The 13,911-nt window shown below is 46.1% G+C and overlaps 1 protein-coding gene and 1 long non-coding RNA gene across 7 annotated transcripts in view; both read left to right on the top strand.

Moving 5' to 3' along the window:
- The window catches only part of ANKS1B (ankyrin repeat and sterile alpha motif domain containing 1B), a 366,454-nt gene that overhangs the window by 37,472 nt on the left and 315,071 nt on the right, over window positions 1–13,911 (top strand). For all 6 annotated transcript variants that reach the window (XM_082240761.1, XM_082240767.1, XM_082240757.1 and 3 more), the window contains 2 exons: window positions 5,228–5,303; window positions 6,673–6,774. In XM_082240761.1, the coding sequence (XP_082096887.1) occupies window positions 5,228–5,303; window positions 6,673–6,774 (178 nt within the window). The remainder of the gene's footprint in view (window positions 1–5,227; window positions 5,304–6,672; window positions 6,775–13,911) is intronic.
- Window positions 1,928–3,024, top strand: LOC309542195. The gene is made up of 3 exons (XR_014224143.1): window positions 1,928–2,246; window positions 2,428–2,491; window positions 3,013–3,024. It is a non-coding gene; the product is annotated as an uncharacterized lncRNA (long non-coding RNA).

The following is a 13,911-nucleotide window of genomic DNA, read 5'->3' as shown; positions in this document are numbered from 1 at the left end:
GAGGCATCCCCTCATATAACACATATCAGTAATCTAATCCAGAGGTCACCAGAGCACAGATGATAGACGTTAAGCAATCTCTGTCCAGATAAGGGTGCAGTTGAACCACCAGCCAAAGCTCCATGCTACTAAGTCCACCTGAGCCTCAAGAGACAGCAGTGGACCTAGAAGTACCCCCCCCCCCAAACTGTTTATCCACACCTTCAGAGGGAGTGTAACCCCCTCAGGAACAGCCAACCTCCCATGCATCTGGCCTAGGGAACCACTTACTAACAGTGCCTCAGTGTTATGTGGATTGAGCTTCCGTTTAATGGTTCTCATTCAGTCCATTACTGAGGTAAGACCATAGCCTTAGGAAAGATACTAGATGTTTGAATTACAATCTTATCTGTCTGTCTATCTGATCAACATATGTCCAAGAAGCTTACAATAAATCTAATAATAAACCACAGAATTCACTTTATGTATACAATTAAATATACAGGATCATGAACAATATGAAATAGCCTAAAAATAATAATAATCAGAAACCACGTTTTAGCAGCTGATAAAAAATATTTTATTCAGGCCAGACTCCCAAATGCCTGCTGAAGTAAATCAAACTCGTCTAATGAATTTTCTGGGAAGAAATTTCTATTACTGAAGTGCCACCACTCCACCACTAAAAAGCTCTTGCTCTATGTCCCAGTCAGAGTATGGACACATTGAACAAGAGGCCTCTGAGAACTGTAGTCCAAGTTGCTGCCGTACATGACTGAATTTGTAGCAAATGTGGATACTGCTATTTCGTGACAGATTGTTGCCTGTCTAGCAAAAGAATGGGGGAAAATGGAAGACACCATTTTCTGGTTAACACAAGCCTGGAGGAGTGGAAAAGAATGACAGAGGCAGATTTAGGGGAGTGCCCCTGGTTTACTCACACTGGGCACTGAGCCAAGAGGGTGCCACAGGGGGTGCTGCAACAATGACAAACAATGGAAGGGGAGAGGCAGGGGTGCGCCAAATTTTGGTGTTGCACAGGGTGCCACTGAAATTTTAAAGCCCAAAGTCCGCCACTGCGAGGGGGCCACTAGGGGCGCATCAGAAGATGGCTGAAAATAACATCTCTCCGACCCACACGAGGTAATTTGGAGGCTGTGATGGGAGTAAATAGCCTCCCTACCCCCCCCCAGGATTGTGTTGGGGGGGCTGCCCTTGCCTGCTGTGCCCTATACCACCCCCGAATTTGTGGGGATGGGGGCACTAGGCAGAATGCCCTTCTGTGGATATCGGCGCTCCTGGACGCTGCCTCTGATCCGCGCCTCTAGCTGCAAGAAATTCAAAAGAAACGATTAGAACGAAGCGAATGCACATATTTCAAGGAAGGAGGGGGAGTAAAGACTGTTAACAGAAGAGATCTCTGATAAAGAAGACGAGTCGGAAGAACAAGAATTAACCAGATGAAGATACACCAAGACTCGGTATGGTAAAAGGACTGGATGGGGGAGGGGAAAAAACTTTCCTTTCTTTCCTCTATGTGATTAAACAAGAATCCCTCCCCCCACAAGTCAGAAATGTCGTTTGAAGGACTTAAGCTGTGGATTTATGTCTGTGTGGAGATAAACTTTCTAACCAAAGCATGCTTTTAAGAAGAGCGTGGAATATATAAGGGCTTTGGAATGACGCAGTTAAAAATACCGTCGCCATATTGGGAAGTTCTGTCGGAGGACTTAAGTCTGGGAGAAGAAATAGAGAAATAGAGCTGTTTTTATATTGTGGGTGAAACTCCTCAGAGGGACTTAAGAACGACAGTTCTGTGATTAATGATGGAAAGAGCGATGTTATCTATGAATGCGATGATATATGGAAACCATCTCGATTTGAGGATTGGATGAATGGAAAAATTCACACATTATTATTATTATTGGTGTTTATTGGCTTGAGATTATCAGAAGAGATCATAAAGAAAAAAGAGAAAATATACGAACAAGATGAGATGTGGAAACAGCAAGATAAGACTGGATAGAATTATGAACTTTGTTTGGACTGATTGGAACATTAACGCAGTAGCAAGAAGATGATCAGAATCCCCCTTCGGATCTTGAAATATGGGTCCCCTCAACAAAATTTAAAATTCGGCTTTGTAATTCGGAATTTATGTGATGTGATTTGATTTGATTGGTCGGTTAATAAAAATTATTTTTTTAAAAAAACAACAACAAAGTCCGCCGCTGCAGAACAAGGAGATCCATGGAATGGAGCAGAAGGTGAGGCTCTTGTCACACAACAAATAGATTTAAAATGAGATATATGACCATGATTCCCTGTGGGATGGCTCCATGGGGTGATGGTTTTGGGGATATATAGCTCGGCAGAGCATTTGAAAGCTGCTCTGATATGTTTTGTTGGCTGCTGTTTTTCTAAGTTGTGTGTGTGTTTGTTTGACAGAACAAAGCCGTCAGAGTCATGAAGTGTGCTGGATCAGCAACCCAAAAGCATGAAGAATTTATAGGTGATTGGCTCTGTACCACATACAGTTCAGGCATACTATGTTTAAAGTGGGCAATATGGGACCCCCCCTTCCCCGTATATACAATTATAGAGCTACATTAAGAGCTTTGCACCAGACTCATGATCAGATGTGTTGGGGTTTTTAATTTTTTAAGCAGAACATGACCTGTGAATGGAATGGAACAAGCAACCCAGGCATGTCCCAACCCTAACAGCACAGGAGTATCCCAACCCTAATAGGAAGATATTACAGACACCATTTCCGGAAGAAATAATACATCCACATACATGCGTTGAATGTATTTTGTGGTCACTGACTCTTAAATGGGTGTATGATTTCCACACTTCCCATTTATTGTGTTCTAAATGCTGTACTTTTCAAGATTGTAAGTGGACAGTGTCAGATTCATATGGAACTAAGGGGGACACATATGAAGATTTCTTTTAAGTCTGTTCATATATCAGCATTGATTTGGGGAAAACAGTGAAATAATGTTGTTTCTTTGTTTTGGTGAATTGCAGAACATATGAAAGAAGTGATAGAAGTCATCAAGTGAGAGATTGAAATGGACTTTCCTCCCACAATGCACAACTATGATACTTGGGAGAGCATTTACAATGAGAAGATGTCTACTACCAAGTTCTGTATTAGCTTGGTTCTGCATTAGCTTTAGTTCATGAACTAAACAACTGCCTGGATTTAATTCCTAATTCCTAAATGGAATTACTTCAGCCATGGAAACCATGGTACTACAGTACCAGAGAAGCATTCCTGACAGGAGTCTTGGTTTTGTTTGCAGTTGTATTTGTTATCATTTTGCTTCCCTTAGCTAACATTTCTGATGTTAAAAAGCATGGGTACTATCCAAAGTTAATCATACTGAAAGTCGACCCACAGAAAGCAAAGGACCTAGGTCCATTGTTTAATGTCTACTCTAAGTATGACTTAATTGCCTATTACCCCATTCTTCTCACTTTTTATTTCACCAGTGTGGTGTAGTGGTTAAGAGCGGTAGTCACGTAATCTGGGAAACCGGGTTCGTGTCTCCGCTCCTCCACATGCAGCTGCTGGGTGACCTTGGGCCAGTCACACTTCTGTGAAGTCTCTCAGCCCCACTCACCTCACAGAGTGTTTGTTGTGGGGGAGGAAGGGAAAGGAGAATGTTAGCCGCTTTGAGACTCCTGAAGGGGAGTGAAAGGCGGGGTATCAAATCCAAACTCTTCTTCTTCTTCTTCTTCAATTTTTTGTAAAAGTATTGTTATTGTTTAAATTATAGCTAAGTGTGTTTGTATTAATATTTATTTAATTAAATGTATATAATTACATTTTGCTACATTATTCTGTTTTATTTATTATATGGAAATATTACAATATTTTCTGTTACACTATTCATATTTTAGAAAGCATTAATCAAAGGTGCATTTTTCTATCAAGTAAATTAAAAGCAACAATAACGTTGTGTTTCGGTTTCTCTTTGTGGAATGCTTTCACAAAATGTGCATCTTAAAATCACAAGTTACCATCGACATCATGGGTTTGTTTGTTTTAATTCACACTACTTCCCTTTTTAAATCTCTCCTCCCCTAGTTACCAACTTCCCCCCTTCAAATAATGCCAACAAGCATTTACTACCAAACATTTATCGTACGTGGTAATAGCAAGCTAATTCTGTAAATACCCATTTTGTCAAACAACCCACAAATGAGGAAAGTATCAGCAAAATCCTAAGTTTTTCAGAATTGCTTTCACCAGTGGACACTGGAGGAGACCTAGCATATATATTGGGATAAGGGATACTACTTAACACATTTGCAGAACAGTTAAAAACATGAGAATTCATCTGACTAGTACAACATCATGTTCCTTGGTGGGAGCTACTAGTACATAAGTGGGCATAACAGCACTATTTGCATCTGGTTTGTGGAAGCAAATCAAAGAAGCCACAAATACATAAATATCCTAATAAAGAAAGTACCAAAAATGGTTGCTTGGCTAGGTGGTCCGTCTACTAGTTAATGAGGTGCTTGCATGCACACTAATCTTCATTTTGAATTTGACTGACTCCAAATGTAGAACAATTAACTTGAAGTGAAACAGTCTTTAAGTTACAGGTTTTTAAAAGTATAAGCATGCAAAAAGTGATTAATTTATTTTAACCTGCCAAGATTGACCTTGTCCTTGAACCGCTTGGGATGGTTTTTTTAAAAATCATGTATACTTTTTGTATTTAGGATTTTCAACTGGGAATGGTGTACAAATGTGTGGTCATGAAAAACAGTCTTGTTTTATAAATTATGAGTTTCACAGCAATAATTAAGAGTTTCATGGGGGGGGGGTAACAATAAACAGCTTCTTGCATGTGCCTAAAAAGCATCTCCCTTGGATGCTTAAACTACTAACATGACCATGTAGAACCTTGTTTACTATACTAAGCCAGAGGACCTTTATGGAGAAATGGTGATCAAATTCAGATATCAGTTATCATTACCATCTGGCCCAATTGGTATTTTGAACCATGTAATTATGAATGTTAGCATCATGTTTGTGTTCTGAGGACTGAGTCTCACTGAATTTATTGGAATGTACTCTTTGGTTAAGAAAAATGCATATGATTTTGTTATATTCACACACAATCAGTGTCCCACTCTATAGTGTATAGTGATAATAAGTTAACAAGTTATGAGATAATTTCTAGGAAGTTAAACTATTTAATTATTGTATTTAATTTCTTTCCAGACAGAAAAAGGGAGTGCACTGCATGAAGCAGCTTTGTTTGGAAAAGTGGATGTGGTACGCATTCTGCTAGAAACAGGTAAATCATAATTATTCTCCAAATGAGTTGTAAATAATCTCAAACTTTCCTAATTTCAAACCATGTTATTTAGTCTTATCTGGTTGCTATTTCTTGCTGAATACCAGTAGGGGTCTTGTGGAACAAACTGTGTTTCCAATTGCCATGTGGCCAGACAGACAATGAGTGGTCCTTGTAGTTGAACTAAGATATGTTCAGTGTCCTTGGAGTATGTCTACTGATGTTAAGGCAAATGAATAGCTACCTCTCCTCTCAGAGTAACCCATAATTGAAGCTGTACTGCCAGGCATTCTATAGCAAAGGCTATTTTGTTTTGTGGTGAAAAAATGAAAAAAGAACAGTTTTTAAATTTCTGTAGCCATTTGACTTTTATGTAGTCCATAAACATATATATGAGATTTAGGATACTAATTAGTACATTTTTGTCATGGGCTCAGGCACTGAGCCACAGGGGAAGGAGGAGATGGAGAGCGAAGGGGAACAATCTGAGGGGAGTTCAGCAGGGTATGCCAGTGACCAGAGAGATTCCATGAGTCTCTCCAGCGAATCAGAGGATTCCCAGAAAGGGGCCCCCAAAGGCAGGGCAAGGGGGGCCAGTGGGGAGTCTCCAAGCGGCAGCTGGAAATCAGGGGTAGCTTCCCCACCAGAGCGTAGCGGGGGGGAAGAATCCCAAGGGTTAACACAAGAGCCTCCTGCAGGAGGAGAGAGAGAGGCTGGACTGACCACGCCTCCGTCAGAGAGTGGAGGGGCGGAGGGAAGAGCAGGTCCGGCCAGCCTCCCTGAAGGAGAAAGCAGTGGGGGGAGCAGTGTAGCCGTTAGGAGGAAAGTAGGCGGCTGGGCGCGCGCGCCAAGTTCAAATGTGGAGGCGCGCGGGCCAGCAGAAAACCCGGATTGGGAGCCAGGTCCTAAAGCCCGCCGGAAGGGTGGGGCGGAGTCAGAAGAATCCGCCTCTGAAGAGAGTAGGAAGGAGGTAACCCCAGAGGGCAGGAGGACCCGGAGGAGAAAGGAGCAAAAGGAGGAGAGGGATAGGTGGAGCAAAGCTCGGCTCTTGAACTGGTGTATGAGCGGGGAGGAGTCAGACGGAGCTTCGCCGGTCTAAGGACTCAGACGTAGCACTGCACGCCACGGATGTCAAACCAACAATGAACCACAATAAAGACTTTTGTTTATAAAGAGCAACTGGCGTTGGTCCTCTGTGAGCTAGGACCTGAGGCAGCACTGACAATTTTTAACAGCTTGTATTGATATTCAACATGCCATCAATTAGCCTTACAGTAAATTACTGGTCTTGATGTTTGGCATTTATACTGAAAAATATTTTATCTAATAAGTTTAATCTTTAATTGTAAAAACACAATTTCTATTTTAGGAATTGATGCCAACATAAAAGACAGTTTAGGTAGAACTGTTTTAGATATTCTCAAAGAACACCCATCTCAACAATCACTCCAAATTGCTGCATTACTTCAAGGTAAGTTCTATATATATAAGGTGTATAAGATATGATTAAATATATGCATTATGTAGGAATGTATAAATATAAAATTTGTGTGTACAAAATATATGAGAATTTTTGCAAAGTCCTTTGGTTATATGTATTATAGTATATTCTAATATTGCATGTCTAATCATGCCTTTACCAAAATGTTCACTTACTGTAATATAAAAATAGGATATCTTTATAGGCTTGGATTCCAAAATTTGTACTTCCTATTTTAAGAGGCAATTCAAAGGCACTCAATTTTTATCTTTTTCAGATGCAATGCAGCACTCTTTGCACTCTTGTTTTCAGTGGGAGTGCTGATTGCTCATGGATAATACCAGTTGTGTGTTGAGATCCCGAAACCACCCCCTCGTTGATGAATGAGACACAAGAAAACAGATATTTGTTGTTGTTGTTTAGTCGTTTAGTCGTGTCCGACTCTTCGTGACCCCATGGACCAGAGCACGCCAGGCACGCCTGTCTCCCACTGCTTCCCGCAGTTTGGTCAGAGACACAGATATTAGGTTAATGTTACTGGGCAAATTTTGGCTACAACTTTATTGGTTACAGAATGTGAGCGGTATTGGCTTAGGCATTGGAATTGACCTGGCTATATCCGACTCCTGCCTGTCACACAGGTAGTCCGGTAAGGGTCAACCACTGATAGGAGGAGCCCCGTTGATGCAAACCAACTCAAGCTCCCCCAGGTTTCCCTACGGGGTCGTGGCATGCCCCTAGCGCAGCCCTGGACTTCGGACAAGATCCACACCCCCGGATTCCTTTAACGGAATACACTTAAGCTTGGAGGGGCAGGTGATGGCCACACCTCCCCACCCCCATCATAAGATCAACCAATGCCTAACTGCCAAACCTTACAAAGTTGTGACAATTGCTATGAGGTAGGTGAAAACCCAATGGCCCATGCCAATCTGCCAAGTGGAAAAATTCCTACCAGGCCCCTCAGCGGTGACCAACCGCGGTCCATAGCAAGGCCAAAGTAGAAACCTGCGGGAGGGCGGAAGCTCTCCGGCTCTTGCCTCTGTTTAAATGGGGCCTGGCCACGCCTCCCCAGCCAGTGGTCTGTAGGAGTGCTGATTGCCTGTAGATGATACCAGTTGATAAGCTGGTGTTGCACCGTATAATCAACTTTACATTTAAGAGATAATTTAACTGGATATATGTGTTACTGGGTATGATGAAATGTTTCTGTGTGACCATGCTCTTAAAAAGCAATATATATTAAATTAATGATGTAGATGATATTGTTGAAATGTGGCATCGTTTTATAAAATACTTCGCTGGTAACCTGGAAGAATGGATTTTGTTTTGTATCTTTTCCTTTTAAAATAATTGTTATATATTGAAAATTAATGAATATAGATTTAATGAAGTATCTTACTGATATAATATTGGATGAAATAACGTCACCACTTAATCTGCAGTTTTAACAAAGTGAATCCAAATGCAGATGAGCATGGAAATTTCAAAATATGGAAGGACTTGGATGAGTAAGATTACATTGACATTTCTGCTCAGACTAAGAATGAGGCACAGTATATTCTAAGTCTCTGGACTATGCTGCTGTAATCAGAACAGAAAATTGATGCTTTTGAATTTGCTTTGAAAGGGAGAAATAATTATTTATACAACTTTTGATTTAGACTTTCAAATATTGAGCTGTTTTGCTCCACTGTTATGCTCCAATTAATTTGCCTTTCTTCTTTTTCCTTTGTATGTCATGATAGCAACTCATTCTTACCATCATTTATTTTAAAGCCTGCCACTCTGTCGTATTCTTGCAAAAATTATAGAACTCCTAAGCTGATGTATTTACATACAGTATGTTGTATAAATGATTATATCATCTGCAACTATCCGTATAAGTTCCTTCTTCTGAATTACTATTCCTTTAATTCCATTTGGCTGTCAAATTGCTAGAAGGGTTTGAGTGATATTACAAATAGGCTGGCAGAGGACTCCCATGTCTTGTCCCTCTACTAAGTTGAAAATTCTTAGAAGCTTTACTGTTAATGATCAGTGATGTGTTTTAACTCAGAATAAATTATATAAATCCATCTACCAAAATGCTTAGCTGGATGGGGGGCAGGGATTTATTATGCTGCCGGCGACCTCTCAAAGTCAGTAACTATCAATAGAGGTGTTCGTCAAGGATGTATCCTTGCTCCGACCCTTTTTAATCTATTTATAAGTGATATGAGGGTGCCTCTGATAGAGTCTCAAGAAACGATCCACGCCCCCCGTCTTGCCCAATATCGTTGCCCCCTTCTACTCTATGCAGACGACGCAGTGATCCTATCCTTCTCAAGAGTCGGCCTCAGGAGGGCATTAAAATTTTTTGATGTTTACTGCAAATCAAATTTTCTTACAATTAATCATGTTAAGTCCAAAGTCCTAATTTTCACCAAGAGTCGAAAAACCTATAATTGGAGAATAGACGGAAAAGCTATTGACCAAGTCTTTAAATTTCAGTACTTGGGAGTCTTTCTCCAACACAACATGGGCTGGAAGGTCCATTTTGCATATTGTCAGGGGTTCAGGAGCAGAGACGAGGGCAAGGGAGGAAACAGAGAGCGAGGGGGAGGAGGCAGAAGAAAGGATGAGTGATGACGACGACCCGAGATCTCCGAGTCTTTCCAGTGAATCAGAAGATTCACAAAAAGGAGCACCAGTGGCCAGGGCAAGGGGGGAGACTAGGGGGACACCCCAGGAAGATAGAGCCAGAGGGGACTCAGAGGGGAGCAGTTGGAAATCGGGACCAGCGTCACCGCCAGAGAGTAGGAAAGAGGAAGAGCGCCAGGGATCAAGCGCTGGCAGCTCGCAACAGGAGGGAGGGCACGAGTCAGGAGTGGCCACACCTTCATCGGGGAGCGAAGTGACGGTTAGACGGAAAGTGGAAGGTTGGGCGCGCGCGCCAAGTTCAAATGCACAGGAAGGTGGCGCAGTAGGCAGCCCGGAAAGGGAGCCAGGTCCTAAAGCAAGGAGACAGGAGAGTCCGGGGGGTCAGCGTCAGAAGAATCCCGGAAGGAAGAGACCCAGGGGGGCAGAGGGACCCAGAGGAGAACTGTCAGGCGGAAAAGGTGGAGCAGGGCTAGGATATTAAGTTGGTGCGCAAGGGGCGGAGACTCAGACGGAGCTTCGCCGATCTAAGCATAAGACGTAGGGTTGCACGCAGCAGCTCGAGAATGGAGACTGTAACTCAATAAAGACTTTTATTTAACGATCGCTGGCTAGCGTGATCCTCTGTGAGCTAGGATCTGGAAGTAACCCTGACAGTAAGCTCCGTCTCTTCAAATTGTGGGCATCCACGGCCTCGCGGAGAGGAGAGAAAGCGGGTGCCTACAAGAGAGCTCACGAACGGCAGACAATATGACGGCCGAACAGCAAATAACGGAACTCAGAGAAGCAGTTTCACGACTGAATGCCGAGGCGCTGGCGTCCAGGAAGAGAGAGGAGGAAGCAGCTGCCGCCTACAGGGATCTCCAGGTCAGGTTGGACGTGCTTACGAAGCAAGGGCAACAGACACCCAAACCAGAGGGGATTGGGTTGGGGAGACGCACAGGCGGTCTGGTCTCTCACTTCGATGGGAATTTGCAACAGTACCCCAACTTTAGAGCAGACGTAATGTGTGCACTGCAACTGCTGCACAAAGACTTTAGAGATGAACAAGAGAAAGTGGGGTTCGTCATGTCCCATTTGCACGGAGACGCTAAAGCATGGCTGCGCAATTTGTGGAGAGATAAAGATCCTGCGCTCCAAAATGCGGACGCCTTTATTAAAGCGATGGATGGGTGTTTTTTATCAAGCATTGACGTGGATCTTGCCCGAAAGGAGGTGCATGGACTAAGGCAAGGGAGGGCCAGCGTAAGGCAGTATCATGCCCGCTTTTTCGCTTTGGTCAGTGCCCTGGAATGGGACAGAGATTCGGCTCCTGTCAGAGACCTTTTTTGGGAGGGCTTGCACAACTCGGTTAAAGATGAGATTGCGAGGGGGGAGAGACCCCGGACCACGCAGGAGATCGTTCAGAGGGCGGTGGGGGTGCGGCTGGAAGAACGTCCGTGGAGCAGGGACGAAGGGCGCAGCGGGCGCGAACCAGCCAGGGGCTCCTCCTTCCTTCCCAGAGAAGCAGCGCGTGCGCAATCCACGCCTCCAACAGGGGGAGGGGTGGAACCGATGGAGGTTGGGAGTGCAAGGGCTCAGTCAGCAGCCAGAGCCCTAGCACCGGCAGCAGTGAAAGCGAAGCCTCCTAGAGGGAACAGGAAGTGTTATATCTGCGAGGATCCAGGGCATATGGCGAAAGAGTGTCCCCGGAGGCTCCACAAGCACACTGCAGCCTCAGCAATGGTGACTGCAGCAACGCAGCACGGAGAAACACAGCAGGGAAACGACGATGTCTGGCTGGAGGAAGAGGCACTGGGGCCCAGCCAGACGTGTCAGTGAAGCAGTCCCCAGAGATTTTACCGCCCATGGACCCCCTCCCGCCCAAGCCAGTAGTGAGGCTCACCGCATCGCTCCAGCTACCCAATGGAATCACCATGGATGTACCAATCACCGTCGACTCGGGAAGCAATGCAGACTTCATAGGGCAGGACTTTGTCGACCGGCACGCTATACAGTTGCTGCCTGCCACGCTGCCCCTGCAGGTTGTCACGGTGGATGGCAGGGAGCTGTTAGGGGGGCAAGTGGTGAAGCAGAAGCCACCTATGGTGCTGCAGCTTGGAAATCACAGGGAAATCATCAGCTTCAACGTCACTCAACTGTCGGACACGCCTATCGTATTGGGCATGAGTTGGCTGGACAAGCACAGCCCGACGCTGGCTTGGTACCAGAGGCAGCTGACCTTCGGCTCTTCCTTTTGTGCTGAACACTGCATCATGCCCCAGCAAGAAGGGGAGCAAGAGGAGTCACAGCTGCTGCTAGGCACGCTGCAAGCGATTCCCCACAAGTACGCAGAATTTTTGGAGGTTTTCTGCGAGAAGGAGGCAGACAAGCTACCCCCCCCCCACAGACCATATGACTGCAAAATTGACCTGCTGCCGGGGGCGGCGCTGCCCAAAGGGAAGCTGTATTCCATGTCTGAAGACGAACTGCAGGAACTCAAAGAGTTCATAGATCATAATTTGGAGCGCGGTTTCATCCGAGAGTCCCAGGCAGCGGGGGGCAGTCCTGTATTCTTTGTGAAGAAGCGAGACACGCCCCAAAAAAGACTCGTAGTGGACTACCGCATTTTGAACAGTGTGACCAAGCCATCGGACTTCCCCATGCCCCGAATCGACGACCTCCTCGCAAAAGTACGCAAGGGCAGCGTGTTCACCAAGTTGGACCTGCGAGGGGCGTACAACCTCATTCGCATGCGGGAAGGAGATGAGTGGAAGACAGCCATGTTCACGCCCCTGGGCACCTACGAATATAGAGTTATGCCTTTTGGATTGCAAAATGGCTCCCACGTTTTTCAAGCTTTCATGCATCACGTGTTGGCGGGGCTCCTCTACAAGACGTGCGTCTGTTTCTTGGATGACATCCTGATCTTTTCGGAATCGCAGCAGGAGCATGACAGACACGTCAGGGAAGTGCTGAGCAGGCTACAGCAACATAGGCTTTACGCCAAGCTGGAGAAGTGCCAATTCGACGTGACGGAGGTGGATTTCCTGGGCTACAAGTTGTCTGACAAGGGGCTCGCCATGGACAGCGCCAAGGTTCGAGCGGTGTTGGATTGGAAAAGCCCACGCAACCGGAAGGAGGTCCAACGGTTTGTCGGCTTCGCGAACTTCTATCGCAAGTTCATCAAAGGCTTCGCTATGCAGACAGCGGCCATCACGGACACGCTCAGTTCCAAGAAAAAGAAGTTCATCTGGACAGCGCAGGCGGAGCAGTCCTTTCAGGCACTCAAGCGTCTTTTCGCGTCGGAAGAACAGCTGCTTCATGTCGACCCCAGCAGGCCGATGAGAGTTGAAACAGACGCCTCGGACAGGGCCGTCGGAGCAGTCCTGCTGCAGAAGGACCCACAGGGGGTTTGGAGGCCGGGAGCGTTTTACTCCAGGAAGCTCAGCAAGTCCGAACAGAACTACACCATCTGGGACAGGGAGTTGCTGGCTATTCATGCAGCGTTCAAAGCATGGAGGCACTTCCTGATTGGAGCCAAGCACACGGTGCAGGTCTGCACGGACCACAAGAATCTGGAGCACTGGCGCACGGCACAGTTCCTGAACCAGAGGCAGATACGTTGGGCTGAGTTCTTTGCGAACTTCGACTTCCGAATAGAGTATGTCCCGGGGGACACCAACATCATGGCGGACGCGCTCTCCCGTAAGCCACAGTATCTGGAGGACGCCACGCCAGCGGCCGCCATGCACATCTTCGCACCAACAGTGTGGGCGTGCGCTGCGGCGACAGTGGACCTGGAGGCGGTGCGACGAGCGTTGCAGAATGACTCCTTCGTGCAAGCAAAGATGGCAGAGATGCAAAGGGGCACGGCAGCGACCGACGGGTTCCAGCTGAGAGATGGATTGCTCATCCGTAAAGGGGCCATCTACGTGCCGGGAGACGAACTTCGCGCCAAGGTACTGCATCAGCTGCACGACGCGCCCACTGCCGGGCACTTTGGCAAGGAGAAGACGGTGGAATTAGTCGCCAGGGATTTCTGGTGGCCCGGAATGAGAGGGGAGGTCGCGGACTACGTGGCGAGGTGCAACACCTGCCAGAGGGCCAAACCAGTGCACAGACCGCCGGCCGGACTGTTGGAACCGCTGCAAACTCCGGTCGAACCATGGGAGAGAGTCGCCCTGGACTTCGTCACGGATCTGCCCAGCTCGAGGGGCAAGACGGCCGTGCTGGTGGTGGTGGACTTGTTCTCCAAGATGGCACATTTCATCCCGTGTGCGAAGGTGGCCACGGCGGAACAAACCGCCAAACTGTTTATAGACCACGTGTTCAAGGTTCACGGTCTGCCACGGTCTATTCTGTCCGACCGCGGGCGGCAGTTCATCTCGAATTTCTGGCAGAAGCTGATGGGCTTCCTAAACGTCAAGATCAACCTGGCGTCGGCGAGACACCCGCAGACCAACGGGCAAGCGGAGCGGGTCAATGCCATCATGCAGCAGTACCTGA

The sequence above is a fragment of the Podarcis vaucheri genome (genome assembly GCF_965113315.1).
Source record: "Podarcis vaucheri genome assembly, chromosome: 10".
NCBI classification, from domain to species: Eukaryota; Metazoa; Chordata; class Lepidosauria; order Squamata; family Lacertidae; genus Podarcis; species Podarcis vaucheri.
Note: the sequence above shows the minus strand (reverse complement) of the source record. Positions and strands in the feature narration are given on the sequence as shown.